Here is a 23,606-nt window from a genome sequence, read left to right on the forward strand (position 1 = left end):
GCAACGGAGAACCCTAACATTTTGTTTCAGCAACCACTCCACGATGAAGAAATCGGCGTTTGGCGCGGTGTAACAGCAACGCGCATCATTGGACCGAAATTTTTTGACACCGGCCTCAACACAGTTGTATATATGGAAATATTTGGTACATTTTGTGTTCAGTTTACTGAATATGAAAGACAATACTGCTTCTCCTGCTAGATGGAGCAACATGCCACACGTCTAAGGTATCCCTGTGTAAGTAGGCTGTTTATGTTTTCTTTATGTAAGTAGGCTGTTTATGTTTTCTTATTGGCAACGTTACGTAGCGCTCTATATGAAAATCACTGGCTGTGCTGTGTGCAGTCTGTGGCTAGTTTGCATTGTTGTCTGCCATTGTAGTGTTGGGCAGCGGCAGCTGGATGTGAACAGCGCGTAGCGTTGCGCAGTTGGAGGTGAGCCGCCAGCAGTGGTGTATGTTGGGAGAGAGATGGCGGAGTTTTGAAATTTGTCATGAACTGCTATATATATTATGACTATTAAGGTAAATACATTGTTTGTTCTCTATTAATATCTTTCATTTGCTAACTATCCCTATCAGTAGTTAGTGCCTTCCGAAGTTTGAATCTTTTATTTAGCTGGCAGTAGTGGTGCTCGCTGTATTGCAGTAGTTCGAGTAATGAAGATTTTTGTGAGGTAAGTGATTTTTGAAAGGTGTAGTTTAATGTTACTCAGGGCCATTCTTTTGCAGGGATCTTTGATAGTCAGATTGCGTTGCGCTAAAAATATTGTGTGTCACTTTAGTGAATGTTTGAGTACGTTCAGTTTTGCTCAGCTGTTTGAAAAGCAAATAGTGTAAGAGGTTTATCAGCACAGTCGTGTATAATTGTTCTAAGGGGACGTTTCATATGTCGACCCTTAGCCAAGGATATCTCACTGGAATCTTCTGATTTTTTCTTGTAGTTTGTGTATTTAGTGTAGCTTTTGTTTATTGCTAGCGCGTAATTATAGAGAGAATTTCCTTGGTAGTTGTGGTTTTTCATTGTTGCACAGTAAAACAGTTGTGGCATGCATGTAGATTTGCACCAAGTATTTCGCAGCTGCAATTAACTAGATATTATTTTCAGTGCTATGTTAATGTGTTCTCTTATTTTTGCTCTTCAAATTGTGTTTTTCTGTGTTATTGTGTGAAATATTGTCACAATAATGGCGTGTGAAAAACGTAACACTAGGCTCCAAAGTAAACTGAGAAGTAATAGTGACGACGAGCGTAGCTTATCAGCACCACTGTGTAGTGAATTAACAGACATTCCAAGTAGTAATTTGGTAATTGTGGAAATGGAGCGGGCGGCAAATAATGGTGTAGACAGTGAAACAGGTTGTGAACAGGGAAGCATTATCGATCGATCGGTCGGCAACAGCTCGCCTCAGGAATCCGAAATGACAGGACACAATTTTACAAATACTGTAGATTCAGGTTTTGCGTCCTCACCGTTTTCTCAAATAAGTCAAGACACATTTTCAGCTTGTCAAAATGTGAATGTTGCCGGTGCAAATGCACTGCCGAAAAGCGTAGAGGAACAGATTCCAGACACTAATGCATTGTTATTACAACTAATGCAACAAATGGAACAAAATCAGAGACAAACACAGCAAAAGCTTCAAAAGTTAGACACAATGGAACAAAATCAGAGACAAACACAGCAACAGTTAGACACAATGGAACAAAATCTTCAAAAGTTAGACACAATGGAACAAAATCTTCAAAAGTTAGACACCACGCTTGAACAAACACGTGAAGATTTAACTACTGAGTTACACAACATTGAATCGAAATGTCAAAAAGTCTGTAATGACGTAAAAACACAAATTTGTGAGCATTTCCAACCTATTTTTTCGCGTCATGAAAATGCATTACAGAATCACGAAGCAGCCATAAAAGAACTGCAAACTATTGTTCATGAAAATCATGAGACCTTGCAAGCTAAAATGGACTCAGTTGCATCTACCGATTCGGTTACGCAACTTGCAAAAACTCAGGAAAACTTAAAGGACACAGTAGATACTCTGAAAATTGGTTCAGAAAGACACATGGAGGAAATTAGTTCATTATCAGAGAAAGTAGCCGAACTTTCGGATCAGGTCACTAACTTATGTACGAAGGTAGATGATAATCTGAATGACACAAAACCGGTAGTCTTTAATGACACAGAAGAGTGCGAACAAATTAGGAAACTGAAACAAAATCTGAATCAAATTAATACCCAACACCAAAGAGAAATCCGGGAAGTACAAGATCAGCTGCCACAGGTAATACAAGAATTACGTATTTCAGAGGACACTCGCGCTCCAATACGGGAAGAGGGACACAGAAATACGGAACAGCCACAAAATAATAACACAGGGCATTTCGGAAGTTATGAAAGAAATTGGCAATGTGCACCGAATTTTGAGATGGAACCGCCGACACGACGTAACAATGACCGACATGCGACTCGCCGACATGATGATTTTGACTATAAGCTGTTCATTACTACACGTAAATTCAAAACGTTTAAGAATTCTGCCAACGACGTTCATCCACAAGCGTGGCTCCATCAATTCTCTCATTGTTTTCCTCACAACTGGTCATTGGAGCACAGGTTAGAATTTATGTGTGGCTACTTGGAGAATGAACCAGCTGTAAGAATGCGATCGGTCATTCACGATTGTCACAGTGAAGGAGAATTTTACCATGCGTTCCTCTCAGCATATTGGTCACAAGCTACACAAGACCGAGTAAAACATAGCATTATGATGATGAAACACTTTGAACAATCTGAATTTTCCAGTCTTGTCAAATATTTTGAAGACATGTTGCATAAGAATCAGTACCTGTCAAACCCATACAGCCCCTCAGAACTCATCCGCATTTGCTTAATCAAATGACCTGAACATTTACGGCATATTATTTTGGCAGGACGTTGCAAAGACGACATTGAAGCTTTTCAGGGACTGTTACAAGAACTAGAAATTGACACAGACAGTTGCGGGATGCGAAAACAGGAAAACAATCACTACAGGTCACATCCGTCACAATTCCGTGACGACAAAAACAATAAATGGCCACGACAAGCCTATTCTTACAACGTAAATCGTGACCAAAACAGACACCATCCGTATGACAACCACTGGCAGAGTAATAATAGTTACAGAGAAAGATCGCATTTCCGTAGTAATGAATATGACAGAGACAATCATAGAAACAGACAATTTGGCAACCAGAAAAATTATTATCACGGGAGACAGAATAACTTCAGACGCAACGGTCCAGCGCGCAGTTACGATTCAGGGAGAAATTCTCCACCACGTGACCGACAAGAAAGAAACTATGGAATCTACCGACATGACGACAGACGATATGATCGTAACGACAGACCTGAACTGCGTCATAAATGGCGGGATTTAAACAGAGCAGCGCCCCCTCGTCAAGGCGAATTTGTAGAAGTTAGGTCTCCTAATCCCAATAACGACGCGCGCCAACAAAGAAACAGACAATGACTCGCACCGCAGGCTACCGCGTGCGCCCGCTGGCTCCGAGAAAAATAACATAGACGCTAACCTTGAGAAAAATTCCAGTATTCTTTACCGACATATACCGCATGATAATTGCGTTCAAGTTGAAACTCTGCGTACTAGGAAGAGTAAAGGTTTACACCACATTTCACATGTAAAACCGTTCATTGAGAGATAATCTGCTTTTTAACTTAGTCTTTGCAATTTTCACTTCACGCAACTTGTACAATTTGTCACACTGAGAAACTGTTAACATGCAACAATGTTTTGAAGTTCAATATCCACTCAAGAACCAAGAGAACTTATTTAAACAGAAATTATGACTGCATTGTTATCGCGAACAGACGACACAGTGTTATTGTGTGTGTACATTCTTGCTTGTTAGTTGCACGATTACATAACGACTATAAGGCTCACATACTTAGAACATTTACCAGTACTGCTAATGGGATTCTATTGCAACATTTTGGTTTACTTGAAAATACATTCCAGATTTAAAATACTTTCTGAGAGATACCAGATGACACAGTGGTTAGTTTATGTGACAGCTACACGATTATATCACGACGTTACTAATGTGTGACACAATTTACATTGTTGCTTTCGTGGAGTATCTGTTTTATATCTGCACGGTTTTTCTGAATTCTTCTGGAAATCAAAACATGTTTTAGTAGTAACTTTTGTGGTATAGCTACAAGGAGACAGCCTTTTCTGTAGCACAACAATACGTTACAGCACAGTACTTTCTTCATCATGGCAATAAGCGTAATAAGTAAGATATCTACACGCAAAGCATTTCACTTTTGTTTATCATGAGGTAAGTATATTGACTTCTGCAGAACTTAGCTTTTGGAGGACGATAACTACGACACTTCCACAGAGATTTTCTTACAGCAAGACGAACATCTAGCGCTACAGGACACGTATTTGAGTGATTAATTTTGTACTTAAAACATTTATTTTTAAAGATTTTTGAATTACAAAGAAAGTTTTCCGTGATACATTTCATTCCATTACTGTAATCTGTAACACCTGAGGGTATAATTACAATAATCCTCAGGGGGGGTACACGCCTACTTTGTGTACCATGTGTTTGGCAAGCACAAGGAGCCCTAGCTAATATGGTATTTGCTTATACAACTTTACACATCGGTACCATATTTCTCTAACACAAATTACACAGCTATCTGATCATTTAACTGAGAGAGACAAACTTTTTTATTACGTCAGTGACAGATGTTTACGTGATTACACCGTTGGATAACTTCACACTTACGAAATTGTATTTGTCTGTACTTTGTAAACTGTTCATATTTTTTCGGACCCATTGTGATATTATGAGAGCTTTGAATGATATATTTGATATGGGATCACGATTTTTAAAGTACGTTTGAAGCAGATGACACTTTTGACATGAGCAGAGAATTTTTTTAGGTTTTGAAATTATTGGAGGAAGCTACGACGATTTATAGAATTGACTGAGATGTTATGATATTTTTACGACGACGATGTGTATTATGCTGTAAGATTTTGCTTCTACACATTTGCAATGCAAATTCTTGACCTGTGAAATATTTTTATATGAGACTGTCACTATCGCGGAAACTGCTGTCGTAAATATTTCCGTAAGAAAGTTGAGTGACCACCTGCACGTAATGCGTTTTGGGCGCCCAGCTGAGAGGTAGTCGTCTGACAAAAGAAAGCCATAAGGTGAAAAAAAAAAGGGAGGCCATTATCCTCGCCATTGACATTCCTTTAGAGAAAACATTGCAAATGCGACATCCTCATTACTTGGAAAGATACTTACATCTGCACACCTGATTATGACAAGCGTCTTTCTACGAGAGTTGAGAGAATTTCTACTAACTTATGAAATGTCACATGACTACTGAATGATATTTTTATGTTTTGGTTTGCGTAAATGCTTATTTCATTTAATATCTGGTTTCCAGCTGTGTTGCAGCGTTAGTTTTATAAAATAAACTTCGATGCATTTGCTAATGTGAACACTTTCTGTCAACAGATCTATTAAATAATTATTTTATGACCCACATTCTTCGATAAAGGAGCTCTTGGAATGGAAAGAAAAATAAGAAGGGACTAATAACAGTAACTGCATACATAATTTTCTTTTCAACTACTTGGTAATATTTTTCGTAGAATAAGTTGTGGTGCACCACTTTAATTACATAGACATTAAGATGTGAATATGCATTTCCCTTGTCTGCATTGTTGTCTTTAGTGTAATGTTTTTTTTTTTTTTTTGCTTGAGCTATGTCATGTTTAGATATAAGTTGCTGCTGCTGTTTGCCAGGCATAGTGTTACTGAATTTGACGTTGTATTACGCTGTTAAGCTAGTTTTACTACTAATTTATTTTTCTTGTTTCCTGCACAGTGCCTTATATTAGTAGTAGTACTGCAATTGCTTTGCCTATTTAAAATTTTGTCCTTGATGTTTGTGTTAATTGTTTTATGCTGCTGCATTGCCTCGTCCCTTAGTTTAGCATCTGAGCTCAGTAGATTTAAGTTAGCTTAAGAAGGGTAGACTATATAAGAAACTGACTATGGACAGTAGGGAAAGAATGCATTGAGAAGTTATATGAAAAAGATTTGGGCCAAAATGAGTATTGTACAATCAGAAATACTTATTTTGAAAGAGATATGAATAGAATACAGGAAGGAGGTATAGATAGGACTTTTTGGGAATAATGATGAATGAAGGGAGATCTCCAAGAAGCAAAGAAAGTTTTGTTTGCCAAATACTGCAGTAAAACAAACCCTGTCCTTTCCTTGTGTTATCCCACTATGTGTTTGTGTACCCTTGTGTATTTGTTTTCTTCCTGTCTCTGTGTAGTTTCATAGAATTTTTTCTTCTTTTAATATTAAGCTACATTCACTATGATGAGGAGTACTGTTATCCTCAAATATAATTGGCATTAATAATATGTTATTTACCTTGTAAATATGCTTAGACATTATTTATTCTGTTTTGTTTTAATGCTCATGTGTGAAGTTGATGTTTCAATAATTATTCTGATCTTTTATGTATGTACTCATGTCATAATTCCTGTAACACTGATGTATATGTCTATTTCTATTCTTTTGTAAAGCCTGTATTACTACAAATGTTATCTGTATTGTTATGTTCTTTAATGATGTATTTTGTACCTTTGTTATTGTATTTTTATGTTATAAAATTGTAATTGACACCAGTTCATCAAATTAAGTAACTTGTAAGTTACATTTCACTGCACACATTTCTGTTGGTCATAGTATATGGACAATATGTGAGAAGTTGGGGCTCTTAGTGTTTACATATGTGTTGATAATTCAGCAAGGGACTGGATAACAGCATTGCTGGTTCTAAGGACAATTCCAAAAACTTTGTGAGTGCACAAGTGGTGGTTACGGACTTGCTATATTAACTGCAAGACTCTTCAATGGTGATTGTGCACCGGCACAGTCACAACAGATGGCTGCTGGCCATCTCTACAAGGACTACAGTGGGTCTGCATCTCTGGTGGCCCACCAATACCATACTCTCTACCAGGACTACAGTGGGCCTGTCCACAATTTCTACAAGGACTGCAGTGGGTCTGCACCTCTGGTGGCCCACCAATACCACAATCTCTACTAGGACTACAGTGGGCCTGTCCACAATTTCTACAAGGACTGCAGTGGGTCTGCACCTCTGGTGGTCCACCAATACTCTCTACCAGGACTGCAGTGGGTCTGCTCTGTGATGACCTACCTACCAATATTCTTCAAAACTTCGACTGACTCTGCTGTGGGTTTGCTCTGTTGTGGCCCATTACCTGTCTGCATGTCAAGAGTCAGCACTGTCTTTCCGTTTGAAGGACAACACTACTTCTTCAAGACTGCATGGAAATCCACTACTTCTGTGTGCAATTTCTTTTACTAATGAGACTTTGTGAAAAACAAAAACTGTAATTACTATTATGATGAATGATCAGGACTATCTTTATGGACTGTGAGAAAATTTTAGCTTTTGACCAACATTGTATTAATAAGTGTGTGCATTTGATATCTTTCTTACTGTAATTATGAAAAAAATTTTCAAATCTGTATTGGCCACTGCCCAAAAAAAATTTGTAAAATTTTTTGTGGGGAGCGTGGGGGCTATGTAAGTAGGCTGTTTATGTTTTCTTTATTTAAGTAGGCTGTTTATGTTTTCTTATTGGCAACGTTACATAGCGCTCTATATGAAAATCACTGGCTGTGCTGTGTGCAGTCTGTGGCTAGTTTGCATTGTTGTCTGCCATTGTAGTGTTGGGCAGCGGCAGCTGGATGTGAACAGCGCGTAGCGTTGCGCAGTTGGAGGTGAGCCGCCAGCAGTGGTGGATGTTGGGAGAGAGATGGCGGAGTTTTGAAATTTGTCATGAACTGCTATATATATTATGACTATTAAGGTAAATACATTGTTTGTTCTCTATTAATATCTTTCATTTGCTAACTATCCCTATCAGTAGTTAGTGCCTTCCGAAGTTTGAATCTTTTATTTAGCTGGCAGTAGTGGTGCTCGCTGTATTGCAGTAGTTCGAGTAATGAAGATTTTTGTGAGGTAAGTGATTTTTGAAAGGTGTAGTTTAATGTTACTCAGGGCCATTCTTTTGCAGGGATCTTTGATAGTCAGATTGCGTTGCGCTAAAAATATTGTGTGTCACTTTAGTGAATGTTTGAGTACGTTCAGTTTTGCTCAGCTGTTTGAAAAGCAAATAGTGTAAGAGGTTTATCAGCACAGTCGTGTATAATTGTTCTAAGGGGACGTTTAACCTGGAACGAGTCCACGATGTCTTCACTAAAGAACGAACCGTCAGCAAACATTTATGGCCACCATGTTCGGCGTATCTAACAACAAGTGATTTTTTCCTGTGCGGACACTTGGAGAGCAAGGTATATGAAAGAAATCCACACACAGTGGTGGTGGTGGTTAGTGTTTAACGTCCCGTCGACAACGAGGTCATTGGAGACGGAGCGCAAGCTCGAGTTAGGGAAGGATATCGGCCGTGCCCTTTCAAAGGAACCATCCCGGCATTTGCCTGAAACGATTTAGGGAAATCACGGAAAACCTAAATCAGGATGGCTGGAGACGGGATTGAACCGTCGTCCTCCCGAATGCGAGTCCAGTGGGCTAACCACTGCGCCACCTCGCTCGGTCCCACACACAGTAGAGGAGCTGAAAGGCAACATGAACCGTGAAGTTGCCGCCATCGATATCCGAACTTTACGCCAGGTGTACCTGTATATGCTTAGACCTGCACATTCGGCTATTGATGTTGCAGAGCTTCACTTTCCGCATCTTCTATAAATGTATTTTTCACTGTATTTTCCATTGTAAATAAACGTAAGTTCATTTCAGCTCTTGGTTTCTGTATTTTCACGCATTTCATTTATACTTACAAGTCTATTTTTATCTGCGCCACCCTGTGTCATTCTCGTCAAAGTAAACCAGTTGCATTTGCTTAAACTGGTCAACGAAGGCGAGAGAGAAGCGATGAGCAATGGAAATCATGATAACCTTACAACTGATCGCTCTGGAAGTTCACGAGTGAGAAATTCTGAATACACTGATCAACTGAGTGTATTTTCAGCAGAAGAAGTTAACGAATGGATCGGCAGTAACAGAAATTCGGCTATCGAAGAAGAGCTGACTTACAACGTGATATTACGAAATGTTTTCAACCCACAGGAGGCACCAGAAACTGACACTGACGAGGAACTCCCATCTCTTGGACTGAGGCTTCAGAAGCCTCAAACACTTTTGTGAAATTCTCTGAGAGCAGCCAACAATAGAACATTTCTGAAGTTATGAATGTTTGTAAAAAAAAAAAAAAAAGAGCTCAGGCCACGAAACAAGATTATATTTCTTCAATGCCCCAGAAGGCTCAGAACAAAATTTCAATCAAACTATAAGTAGTATACAGCAGTCCGACATTTTCCACACCCTCGCCAGTGTCAGATGTCTGTGCTCTCCCTATAGACAGTGGTTCGAATTAAACTGCACAAAATTCTTGGTAATATATTTTATTTATTAGCTTGTTCTTGATCTTTTAAATCAGTTGTGTTTATTTTCTTTCATAACTTGTATACAAAAATTTATGTATGTGTATTGTAATTTTCTTGAAGTTTGAACGTTAAATTGATTTAATAGAGCGATACAGTATTTGACTTTAAGATGCGTTTTGCTTATACTGAAAAGCAATACAGCATACTATCAATTTTTAATACCGTAATCTCTTCTGTTGTGCTAACAATTATTTGTTCTGTATGTCAAAACTACTGGCTTCGCTTATATCCCTATTTTGTAAAACTGGTTTTTAAAAAACTTAATAATCTGGCAAATTTGATAAAGGCTTTGATAGATCCCTAAGCATGCTCGACTATCAAATTCCTTCTATAAACAGCACTCTCAATATTGTTCAGTACAGCACGTCACCAGTTGTGAGCGTGACTATGCGACTTGAGCAAACTGTTCAGTATGTCAATGTCCCTTGTGGGTTCATTTCAGGCTTACTACATGCGTACACTGAAGGAAGTTGTTAGACTGGCATAAACTGTAGCGCTGTCGTTCAAATGCCCACCCGGTGTCTTGGAACAAAAATCATCGTATGTCATCCTCATGGCAGTCATGAGTAATCAACAACACCAGCTGATGACCGGTATCTTAAAGTTGTGGCTCGTGGGTACTCCAAATACAGTATGATAGAGCAGCACCCTGTCTTTTTGGAGGCAACTCTGAGAGCGGTCCAGAAAATATGAAACCATCTTCATCCTGTCAGTTTAGCCTCTACGTCTGTTCCAGTTGGCGTGCCTACTGGCAAGCAGATGGGCTCCCACAGGCACAGGTGGACAGGGGTGAGCAAACAGCTGACACAGTATCAGTAAGGCTGCGTGTCTGTAGCATTTGCGACAGTATCAGACCAGCCGAATGCACATGTCCAGGTTTGGCCAAGTGGTTCTAGCATCACAGGGTGTATGTAATAAGGCCATTTGGTGAGTATACTGTTCCAGCTGTATCTGCCCGCGAGCGAGCTAAGGAGAGCCTGACAGTGCCCACAGTCTATCAGGGGACAGTTTTGGAACAGTTTAGATCTGGACGTTCATAACAAACAACACTATAACCTCCCTATCATCCCCCCCCCACCCGCGCCACAGGCCCACTGCGATTGAAGAAAGTGGGTAAGCGAACTTCGACCAGTGGAGTGGGTTCTCTTCATCGACGAGGGAAGGACTTCTCGTATCCTTGATAATCGAAAGAAGAACGCAAAGTCCGTCAGGTACCTATTCTCGTCTAAGACATTTAGTTTTAATAGTTCACCATGGAGGTGGATCAGCCATGTTTTGGACGGTACCTAGTACAGGTGTCACTGTAGAGTACGGGTGGACAACGGGCGGCCCGGAGACCTCATCTGGCCTGCGATTATTTCCAATCTGCCCCAAACAAGAAATTCCCGTTGAATGTAAAATGAATGTATTTTCAAAAGCACGTATTTTGAGGCATAATTCGTTGGCGTGGCATGTCAGGAAAGGAGTGCTATTCATACCGGTGCGTTACCCCATAAACATTAAGGTTATAGTCGCTATACTTTTGACACTATGCGCTAGGAGCGTTGCTGTCGCGTCGTGACGAGGCGGCCCATTAGCTGAAAATACGTGAATGAATCAGGCCTGCGGGTCACCAAAGGTTGCCCAAGCCTGCTGCAGAGGGTAATTTGAGGGTTTTGGTCGGTAAAAAGTCCTCCGATCTTTGTCGAGTCCTACAGTCCATATTTCAGCGGTGGGTTCGTCTTTCAAGACGATAACGCAAGCGCACACACGCTCACCTTGTGAACCCATTCCTCCCTGAGGTAGGAGTCAAAAGAAAGGCATGTCCTGCGGTATCTGTTGGCGTACACCCATTTTGTACTCTTGGGTGTAACTTTATTGAAATTTTCTGGGCTATTATGACATAGTTGGATGATTATCTTTTTGAAACCCAACGTTTCGTCACTGTCTGCTGAAGACAACTTCCAGGGTGATAGTAGCTCATTTGGAGGTGCGAATTGCGAAATGTTTTCGGAGGATAGCCGGTTTGTGCAGGGGCTGGCATTTGACGCTGAACCAATTCACATACAGGTTCGCTATTCACTGAAGTAAAAATCCTTTCCTGTGTGCTCCCGCAGAGAGCTGTGACGTCACATGATTTGAAACCTCGAATGCAATTGGCCTTTGTCGATTGCTCTTGTCCGCTATTGCTATCACTACATGGTGGGAGACTGGTGCAGATCTTCTTCAGCATCAGCATCCTTATATCACCTAATTTCACCCCTCCTTCTTCTGATTAAAATTATTGTAGTGTTTAGTAATCCATATGGTCTCCTTGCATAGCCTTTACATCTACATGACTATTCTATAATTTACACGTGTCTGACAGTGGACTGATCAATCCCCTTTCACACTATTTCTCTGCCGTCCCACTCTCGAACAGTGCACGGGATAAAACAATACTTAAATCTTTCCGCACGAGCTCTGATCTATTACGGTGATCATTTCTCCCTTTGCTCTGATTTATTGCGGTGATCATTTCTCCCTTTGTAGGTAAGCATCAACAAAATATTTCCGCATCTGGAGGAGAAAGTTGGAGATTTAAATGTCGTGAAAAAGTTTCGTCAAAAGGAAAAATGCCGATGTTTCAAAGATTGTCACCCTTACTCGCGTGTCATACCTGTGACACTCTCTCCCGTATTTCGCGTTAGTATAAAACAGCAGCGCAATACAAGGTCAGCACAGTACAAGGGCAGCGCATATATAGTCAAAGGTTTGTGGCGGAGGGGGTGGTGGCAAGGGGGGGGAGAGGTATCACAGAGATGCTGAAAAACCTGACCTGCCCGATACTTGAAGAAGACGCAAACTATTCCGCGAAAGACTGCGTACAAAATTCCAAGAACCCGTATCGAAGCATCTAGGAACACGCTGCAACTCCCTAGGAATTGTTCCTGTAAGGACCGAGAAAACAAGGTTAGTCTAATAACAGCACGCGCAGATGGCGTAAGTGAAAACTGCACCAGTAAAAACGAACTTAAAACTGCAAACAATTGCAAGATTTGTGACATGAAAGTATTACAGGATATCCAGCGTAGCAACTGTCACCGTTGGTTTCTGAGAAATTTTCCACAGTAAGCATAAAATTTGTAACTGACGACTATTCATGCTCTCGTCTTATGTACGTTAGTCATGCCTGTGAAAGCAAATTTAAAGACGTAATCAGAAAAAAGGACGAAATAATCAGAGCACTTCAAAGTGATATATTTGCTGTAAACAACAAGTATACTGCTCTGAAGAATAAGAGTGCATTTCTGGAAAAGAAAATACATTTCTCTCCATCGCTTGAAGATCACAATAAAGAATCCGATGTAAACAAAGCGGACATGTTGATTCACCGTACAAATTGTACTTCATGAAAAGAAGACAGCCATAAACACCAGTAAACTGAGGAAGACATCTCAGCGTCGTGTAATAACGGTTTTTCAAAGTAATATGCCAAATGTACGTCAAACAATGGCTCAGCAGTGGAAAAACGGCTACAAAAGAAGAAAGTGAAACTACTTGGCAATATTCACGCTTGAGACATACCGGAATTATTGACAAACAATATGAATGACAGTGTTCAGGTTTCTGGAATCGCAAAACCTCGAGCAAATATCGATAGCGTGACGGTGAGTGTTAACGAATAATGTTCTGATTTCACAAGGACTGATTGTGCTGTGCTCATAGGGGGTGTTAATAACTTCTATAGGAACGAAGCTAGTGCCTTTATTAAGAAGCTGTTTAAAATGCTCGGTTCCTGTATTTCACCAAAGTCATCGTAACAACATTGCCATTAAGGTATGACTTACCAGACTGGTCGTGCGTTAACAAAGAAATTAGACTTACTAATTTGAAGCCGAAAAACTTCTGGCCAAGTTTGTGAATGTTAAGATGACAGACATTAGTAACTCTGAAACAAACTGTTTCACATACCATGGAATGCATCTCAGCAAACACGGTAAAAGGATGCTAGCTTCTAACATAAGCAATGCTCTTAAAGAGATCTCTCTCGTCAACGAAAGTAGAAATAAGTCTGTTATTGTGCTGGCCGATCCTTCACGGGGAAACTAACAATTCCCATGGAAGAAAAAAAATTACGAAATGCAATTTACGATTAAAGACCCAGTCAGGTGCCACATTCGATGACCAATTAAATGATTCTCTGTTTCATTTAGTTCGTAATAATTTCATAATGCATCTTACCATAGGCGGTCTATCAGTAGCAATGATGAACAAATTGCATGAATTAGAAGTATTTCTGGAGAACACAAGTTCTGTAAAAGTTATATTCTTAAACGAACACTGGCTTAAAAGTGAAAATATAAACTTGATAAATTCACTTTCAGGTTGCAATTTAGCAGCGAGGTTTTTGTAGAAAAAACGGTTTTGGAGGATCGTGCATTATAGCAGAAGAATGACTAAGCTTAGAGTGAGGCAGACTTTCAATTGCTTGAACGATGAACTATTATTTGAAAGCTGCTGCATTGAACTTTCGGAATACGGCATATTAATTATTAGTATATATCATATCTCTGACTATTCAGCTACATATGCATTTTTAGACAAATCTGAAACGCCAGCCGGTGAGGCCGTGCGGTTCTAGACGCTTCAGTCTGGAACCGCGTTACCGCTACGGTCGCAGGTTCGAATCCTGCCTCGGGCATGGATGTGTGTGATGTCCTTAGGTTAGTTAGGTTTAATTAGTTCTAAGTTCTAGGCGACTGATGACCTCAGAAGAAGTTAAGTCGCATAGTGCTCAGAGCCACAAATCTAAAACCTTGCTGTGTAGGTTGCACGTAGAAAACTTATATAAGAAGGTCATAATTTGTGCTGACTTCAACATAAATGTAAGAGCTGATGACAGGTTTGCTGTTTCTCTGAAGGACATGTTATCTACAAATGGCTTAACATTAAACTTTAGCGAGCACGCTAGAATAACAGTATCTTATGCAACATGAATAGATAATATAGTGAGCAACACCAACTATGGTGCTACAGAAAAGTACATCTTAGGATTAGGTATATATAACCATACAGCCCTTTTTATCCCATTGCCAAATTTAGAAAAAACTGTAACAGTGAAACGAGTCAGGAACTTCGGCCAACACAATGTGAATACATTTGTCTCAAGACTAAATGAAACATCTTGGACATCCAGCCAGCCGTACTCAATAAACACAAACTACAATGCTTTTGTATCAGAATTCATTCGCGTTTTCAATGACTGCTTCCCCTCCACAACACCACGTGACAAAAACTGTAAAAAGAACTCATGGGTAACTGAAGGCATAGCGATCTCTAGTATTAGAGAGGGGAACCTGCTCATGGAAGCTAAAAACAACCATGTTGCAGAATTTGTCAGCTATGTAAACAAATATAAAAGAATATTTGGTAGAGTAGTTAAACAGGCAAAACAAATGGCAAACAATAAATACATATGAGATGCCACAAATAAATCAGAAACTGTATGGCAGATTGTCAGGACTGAAAAAGGTGCTGAAAAAAAAGCTTTAATCATAAATTGGAAATAGATGGGAAATGATTACAAAATTCCAGACATATTTGTGAAGAATTCAACAGGTATTTCATAAATTTTAACAAAATTTACTATCTCCCTCCTCCATACATAAGTCCCATTATAATGTGGCACAGATCAGTAGAATTCAAAGTCACTCATGTATCCTGCTATGAAGTGGGTAACATTATAAAATCCCTAAAAAATCTCAAATCTGTGAGCTGGGATGAAGTTACAAAAAAAATAATAAGGCAGTATGTAATAATATTGCACCCCAACTCTGTCACATAATAAATTGATCATTTCATGAGGGCTGCTTCCGGACAGTCTGAAGTACACGGAAGTTCGACCTAAACCATAAGAAGGGCAGAGAAGAGGAGATAGGAAATGTTCGCCCAGAATCAGTACTACCAGTTAATTCTAAAGTATTTGAGTGAGTAGTGTATAACCAACTAGAAAAATATAACAAAGACATAACATTATTCTTAATAATCAGTATGGATTTAGGAAGGACTGATGCCATGTGCATGGTACTGATGAACTAATAACTAAAATAAACAAATGCCTTGATAACAAGGAGAGGGTATCCAGTATCTTCTGTGACCTAAGTAAGGCATTTGATACGGTAAACCATAAGTAGCTGCTCCTCAAATTAGCTTCTTATGGCTGCTATGAAAAATCTTAAAGTTGGTTCACATTGTATCTCAAAAATAGGAAACAGAGTGTAGTTATACAACATAAGGGCGAGAAAACTTGCTCCACTTGGAAGGAAATAGAAGCAAGTGTACCCCAGGGGCCATAATAGACCCATTACTATTTCTATATTATATAAATGACGTGCCAGGTAAGGTAACTTCAGGCACGATTCAGCATTCAGATTACTCAACAGTGGTAGTCTGCTTTAAAAGCACTGAAGAATTAGCACAGAAAACGAAAGAGACTCTTCAAGAACTAGAAAATTGGATAAATAATAATGCTATGAAACTAAACCTAACAAAAACACAAACTGTACACCTCAGGACCAAACAAACTGTTCAATATATAACACAGTTAAGTTATAAAGGCAGAGAACAGACAATTGCACAATCTGTTAAATTTCTGGGAGTAATCATTAACAAAACCTTGTCATAGACTGATCATGTGGATTGCTTACTGAAGCAGTTAAATTGTTTTGTTTATGCAATGAGGATTCTAAATAAAGTAACTGACTTAGCTGTTAGGAAAATTGTGCATCATGCATATTTTATATCAGTTGTGAGATATGGCATAAATTTTTGGGGAGTTGAAAAAGGAAACCTCCTAAAAGTGTTCAAGATACAGGAAAAAAAATGATCAGAGCTACGACTGGAACAAACAATAGGCAATCATGAGAACATTTATTTGCAAGTCTTGACTTACTGACAATTCCTTCCATGTTTATATATGAAACACTTCTCTTTGAGTTAAAAAACCCACATCTTTTTGAGGAAAATTCATTTATACAAGCTTATGAAACAAGGCACAAACAAGATTACATGCTACCTTGCCACAGACTAACATTATTTGAAAATACTCCATATTACTTGGCTTTGAAGCTTAGCAATAAAATGCATCCAGAGTTAAAGGACTGCAAGACAAAACCCACAGGTGCAAATACTGAAGAATATTTACAAAGCAGATGCTACTACAATGTGGGTGATTTTATAAACCATGAAGACAAGTGGAGATATTACATTTATTTTGTTTTCATGTTTCTTTTTACATTACATTCTATGTGTATGCTTATGTTCCCTTTCAATGAAGGTATATGTTGTTTTTATATGTGACCATACTTATAAACAATGTATCGTGTAAACTATGTATCTAAATATCTAGATGTATACATATATACTACTTTTATGAAAGTATGTGCTCTTTGAAGTATGTCCATATTTATAAAGTAGAAAAATAAACATAAAAAATACTTAAAAAGGGTCATTTTAAACCACTGTGGAAATTTTAAGAAAGGGGAAGAAATCTAACATGTAATTATCTTTTTATGTTTAATGTGCTTCTGGGAGCATTCATATGCTTTATTTAATGTATCTTGTTTCAAGGTATACTTGGGCAGGCACAGAATTATTCATTGACGAGTCACCAATGTTTCACTCAAATAAATGTATATAACATGTCATGTGACAATAAAGATTCTATTCTGTTCTATTCTGTCTAAGCAACCATTCTTTCCACACTGAAAACGTGAATGGAACAGGAAGAAGCTATAATACCTGATGAAATCGGAAGTGCCATCTATCACGCATTTCACAGCGGATTAGAGAACGTGGATGTAAATCAAGGAAGCAAGATGCTCTGAATTGTCCGCGCTACCACCGTTGTTCGGACTTGACTTCTTCAAAACTACCAAAACCATAAATATTGATAATTCAATCAATTACCAAGAAATAACAATATCCTTAGAAAAATTATATAATAGACCAACGTTTATTATTACAATAATAATAATAATTTACAAAACAATGTAATCAATCAGCTGATTTGGTGCCTGTAAAGATTTTTGGGAATGGAATACACTGAAGTGACAAAAGTCATTGAATAGCGATATGCACATATGCAGATGGCGGTGGTGTAGCGTACACAATGTATAAAAGGACAGTGCGTTGGTGAAGCTGTCATTTTTAGTCAGGTGATTCATGTGAAAAGGTTTCCGGGGTTATCATGGCTGCACGACGGGTGTTAACAGACGTTGATCGCAGAGTGGTAGTTGGAGCGAAATGTATGGGACATTCCAGTTTGTAAATCGTTACGGAATCCAATATTTCGAGATCCACAATGTGAATAATGTGCCGAGAATACCAGATTTCAAACATTACCTCTCGGCAAGGACAACGCAGTGGCCGACAGCCTTCACCTAACAACCGAGAGCAGCGACGTTTGCGTAGAGTTGTCAGTGGGAACAAACAAGTAACACTGCGTGAAACAACATCAGAAATCAATGTGAGACGTACGACGAATGTATCCGTTGTGACAGTGCAGCGAAATTTGGCGTTAATGGACTGTGGCAGCAGACGACCGACACGAGTGCCTTTGCTAACAACACGAAACCGTCAGTATCGCCACTCCTGCCATCGTGACCATATCGGTTCGTCCCTATACGACTTGAAAACCGTGGCGTGGTCAGACGAGTCCCGATTTCAGTTGTTAAGAGCTGATTAATAATCAACATTGGCAGACGAAGACTTCTGGCATAAGAAGTCACTCACATCTGCGAACGGCCTTGTCAAAGATGGCAGGAGGAGCGGACGGAGGTTCAGGGCATCCTCTTACCTTGCGTTGGGAAACTGCTCCTAAAAGCGGCACAATCAGCAATGACCAACAGCATGAGGATACAGAAGGCAATAACTGCATTAAAGACACATAACGTATATCCACAGGACACGTGACCTGTAATTGAAAAAGCACCATGATGACCTCTCCATTGGTAAAAGATTCCGGAATAGTCTCCCATTCGAATCTCCGGGAGGGACAGCCAAGGGAGAGGAGAACATGAGAAAAAGATCGAATAATCAACGGAAAGATAACGTTCTACGAGTCGGGACGTGGAATGTCAGAAGCTTGAACGTGGTAGGAAGTTAGAAAATCCGGAAAGGGAAACGCAAGGGCTTAATCTAGATATAGTAGGGATCAGTGAACTGAAATGGAAAGCCGGCCGCGGTGGCCGAGCGGTTCTAGGCACTTCAGTCCGGAACCTGCTACGGTTGCAGGTTCGAACCCTGTCTCGGGCATGGATGTGTGTGATGTCCATAGGTTAGTTAGGTTTAAGTAGTTCTAAGTTCTAGGGGACTGATGACCCAGATACTAAGTCCAATAGTACTCAGAACCATTTTTTAAGTGGAAAGAAAACAAGGATTTCTGGTCAGATGAGTATAGGGTAATATCAACAGCAGCACAAAATGATATAACGGGTGTAAGATTCGTTATGAATAGGAAGGTAGGGCAAAAAGTGTGTTACTGTGAACAGTTGAGTGATAGGGTTGTTGTTATCAAAATCGACAGCAAACCAACATCGACAACGATAGTTCAAGTACACATGCCGACGTTGCAAGCTGAAGATAAAGTATATGAGGGTACTGAAAGGGTAATTCGGTACGAAAGGGACACGAAAGTCTAATAGAATGCAGTTGTAGGGGAAGGAGTAGAAGAAACGGTTGCAGGAGAATATGGGCTTGAGACAAAGAATGAGAGAGGAAAACACTCATTGAGTTCTGTAATAAATTTCAGCTAATAATAGAGAATACTCAGGTCAAGAATCACAAGAGGAGAAGGTATATTTGAATAAGATGGGTGATATGGGAAGATTTCAGTTAGATTACACCATGCTCAGACAGAGATTCCAAAATCAGATACTGAAATGGAAGGCGTACCCAGGAGCAGATATAGACTCAGATCACAGTGAAGTAATGATGAAGAGTAGACTGAAGTTTAAGAGACTGGTCAGAAAGAATCCATACGCAAAGAAGTGGGGTACGAAAGCACTAAGGAATGACGCGATAGGTTTGAAGTTCTCTAAGGCCATAGAGACTGCGATGCAGAATAGTTCGGTAACCAATACAGTTTAAGAGGAAAGGACATCTGAAAAGTGGAATCACAGAAGTTGGAAAGAAAAACATAGGCACAAAGAAGGTAACTGCGAAGAAACCATGGGTAACACAAGAAATATTTCTGTTGATCAATGAAATCAGGAAGTACAAAAATGTTAAGGGAAATTCAGGAATACAGAAATACAAGTAGCTGAGGTATGGAATAAATAGGAAGTGTAGGGAAGCTACATAAAAAATGTGAAGAAATCGAAAAAGAAATGATTGTTAGAAGAACTCACCATATAGGAAAGTTAAAACAATTTTCGGTGAAATTAAAAGCAAGGGTGGTAACATTAAGAGTGCAACGGGAATTCCGCTGTCAAATGCAGAGGAGAGAGCGGATAGGTGGAAAGGGAACATTGAAGACCTCTATGAGGGGGAAGACTTGTATGATGTGGTATAAGAAGAAACAGGAGTCGATTTCGAAGAGACAGTGGATCCAGTATTATAATTAGAATTTAAAAGAGCTTTCGAGGACGCAAGATCAAATAAGCCAGAAGGGATACATAACATTCCACCATAATTTCTGAAGCCGTTGGGGGAAGTGGTAACAAAACGGCTATTCACGTTGGTGTGTAGAATGTATGAGTCTGGCGACATAACATCTGACTTTCGGAAAAATATCATGCACACAATTCCAAAAACTGCAAGAGCTGATAACTGTGAAAATTATGGCGCAGTCGGTTTAACAGCTCATGCATCCAATTTGCTGACCAGAATAATGTGTAGAAGAATGGAAAAGAAAACTGAGGATGTGTTAAACGACCATCAGTTTGGCTTTAGGAAAGGCAAAGTTACCAGAGAGGCAATTATCAGGTTTCCATTGATAAAGGGAGCGAGACTAAAGAAAAATCGATTCATATGATTTGACGAGAAAGAAAAAGCGTTCGATACTGTAAAATAGTGCAAGATGTTAAAATTCTGCGAAAAATAGGAATAAGCTATAGGGAGAGACGGGTAATATAGAATATGTACAAGAGCCAAACAGGAAATAAAAAGAGTGGACGCCAAAAACGAAGTGCTCGGATTAAAAAGTGTGTAAGATAGAGATGTAGCCTTCGCCCTTACTGTCTAATCTGTACATCGAAGAAGCAGTGATGGAAATAAAAAGAAAGATTCAGGAGTGGGATTAAAATTCAGGGTGAAAGGATTTCAATGATACAGTGTCCTGATGAAACTGCTATCCTGAGTGAAAGTGAAGGAGAATTACATGATCTGTTGAGTGGAATGCACAGTCTACGGAGTACAGCATAAGGATTGAGAGTAAATCGAAGAAAGACGAAAGTAATGAGAAGTAGCCGAAATGAGAGTAGTGAGAAACTTAACGGGGCTGATGGTGACGAAGTAGAAGAAATTAAGGATTTCTGCTACCTAGGCAGCAAAATAACCAATGAAGGACAGAGCAAGGAGGGCATAAAAAGCGGACTAGCACTGACAAAAGGGGAATTCCTGCCTGAGAGAAGTCTACTAATATCAAACATAGACCTACATTTGAGCAAGAAATTTCTGAGAATGTACGTTTGGAGCACAGCATTGTAGGACAGTAAAATATGGACTGTGGAAAAACAGAAACAGAAGAGAATCGAAGCATTTGAGATGTGGTGCTACAGATGAATGTTGAAAATTAGATGGACTGCTAAGGTAAGGAATGAGAAGGTTCTGCGAAGTGTCGGAACGGAAAGGAATATGTGTAAAACACTGACCAGGAGAAGACATGGGACGATAGGACAACTGTGGACATATCAGGAAATGACTTCGATGGTATTAGAGGGAGCTGTAGAGGGAAAAAACTGTGGAGGAAGAGCGAGACTGGAGTAAATCCAGCAAATAACTGAGGACGTAGGTTACAAATGATACTCTGAGATGAAGAAGTTAGCACGGAGAGGAATTCGTGTGGGACCACATCAATCCAGCCAGAAGAGTGGTGATTCAGGGTTCGAGTGAGGGGTGCGGCACAGACTCCATGAACCCACGGATAGAAAAAAATGGTTCAAATGGCTCTGAGCACTATGGGACTTAACTTCTGAGGTCATCAGTCCCCTAGAACTTAGAGTTACTTAAACTTAACTAACCTAAGGACATCATACACATCCATGCCCGAAGCAGGATTCGAACCTGCGCCCATAGCGGTCACGGGTTCCAGACTGTAGCGCCTAGAACCGCTCGGCCACTCCGGCCGGCTGTCAACAGGTGACCCTACAAGATGGTAATGGTTCCATAATGGTGTGGGCTCTGTTAACATGGAACGGACTGGGTCTTCTCGTCCAACTGAACCGATCATTGACTGGAGATAGTTTTGTTTGGCTGTGCTGTGTCACCGGGCCACATAGTTCGCAATTGGTTTGAAGCACATCCTGGACAGTTAGAGCGAATGATCTGGCCCCTCAGATCGCCCGACATGAATCCCGTCGAACGTTTATAGGTGATAATCGACAGGTCAGCACTTGCGCAGTTACGGGCGACTATAGAGGCAGTATGGCTCAATATTTCTGCAGGAGACTTCCAACAACTTGTTGAGTTCACGCCATGTTGAATTGTTGCACTATGTTGGTCAAAAGGAGCTCCGACAAGATATTAGAAAGTATCCCATGACCCTTGTCACCTCAGAGTAGTGCATTATTATAGCCAGGATTTATGCATTGTGAGGAGGCGAACAATAGATGGAAGCAAATTTTGGAGTAACTGTTGTTTAAATTTCTCATGCTGAGTTTCGTTTACTTCTCTTAAAACAGTTACCTCGTTATCGTCATCAATCGGTTCCACTTGAGGAAGGCTCTCGTTGAGGGTGTAGTTTCTGGTTATGTTGATATCCGAATGGAAGCATTCGCTGACCACTGCACTCCCGTCTGACGTTCGTTTCTTCACCATGGAGACTATAGCGATGTTTATGTTGCTCCTGATCATGTAGTTGACTCCACACCCCAGGAAGGTGATACACCACAGTACACTGGTGCATGACAGGCATCCTGTAACAGAGCAATAGAAAAGTGTTTTTTCAATGGATCTGACAATGAATTTTGTTGTAATATCAGTACGTTCATCTCGAGATTGCTGGCATTAATATTAGTTTCTTTCGCTTTCTTCTTTCTCGTCAACTTACTTTTGATTTCAATTTAGCATAGGATAACGTATGCCATTGTACAAGATAGTGTGGCATTCCAGGTAAGTAAATTAAACATATTTATGTGTGTCTCTAGTGTGAAGAACATTGGATACATTTTTCAGTAAACATTATAATGCATACAGAGTGTTTCTGCAGTTTCACTACGCAAGATGAGGGCTTTTAATAAGAAACGAGTAAGTATCAGTCTGAAAATCAACTGTTTTTTTAATGCCTCATCTTTCATTTTGAAAATTCAATCAGGTTAAGAACAACTTTATTTTCTCCTTAATTAGAAAATAAGAAATTACGATGCATTTTTCCTCTATTGTCTGTAATACAGCATTACTTGTCTACTGTTAATAAACATTATTAAATTATTTCCAAGTTTGCGCCAAATGAAAATATATTAATCGGCTTGTAACTTTGCTTTCTTCCTCGTTCACGTCATCAATTGCTTATATGTGCTCATAACTGCATAGGCGTCCGCCCCCGGTAGGTGAGTGATCAGCGCGACAGAATGTCAATCCTAAGGGCCCAGGTTCGATTCCCGGCTGGGTCGGAGATTTTCTCCGCTCAGGGATTAAGTGTTGTGTTGTCCTAATCATCATCATTTCATCCCCATCGACGCACAAGTCTCCGAAGTGGCGTCAAATCGAAAGACTTGCACCCGGCGAACAGTCTACCGGATTGGAGGCCCTAGTCACACGACATTCACATTCACTGAGTAGGTCATTTCATGATGTAATTGTC

General features: G+C 39.7%; 1 protein-coding gene across 1 annotated transcript in view; it reads right to left on the minus strand.

The window, feature by feature from the left end:
- LOC126148612 (vesicular glutamate transporter 3-like) overlaps window positions 1-22,697 on the minus strand; it is a 95,262-nt gene extending 72,565 nt beyond the window's left edge. The window contains exon 1 of the mRNA XM_049915768.1: window positions 22,490-22,697. Within this exon, the coding sequence (XP_049771725.1) occupies window positions 22,490-22,657 (168 nt within the window). The 5' untranslated portion in view covers window positions 22,658-22,697. The remainder of the gene's footprint in view (window positions 1-22,489) is intronic.
- Window positions 22,698-23,606: the final 909 nt, after the last annotated feature.

Source organism: Schistocerca cancellata, chromosome 2 (assembly GCF_023864275.1).
Source record: "Schistocerca cancellata isolate TAMUIC-IGC-003103 chromosome 2, iqSchCanc2.1, whole genome shotgun sequence".
Taxonomy (NCBI): domain Eukaryota; kingdom Metazoa; phylum Arthropoda; class Insecta; order Orthoptera; family Acrididae; genus Schistocerca; species Schistocerca cancellata.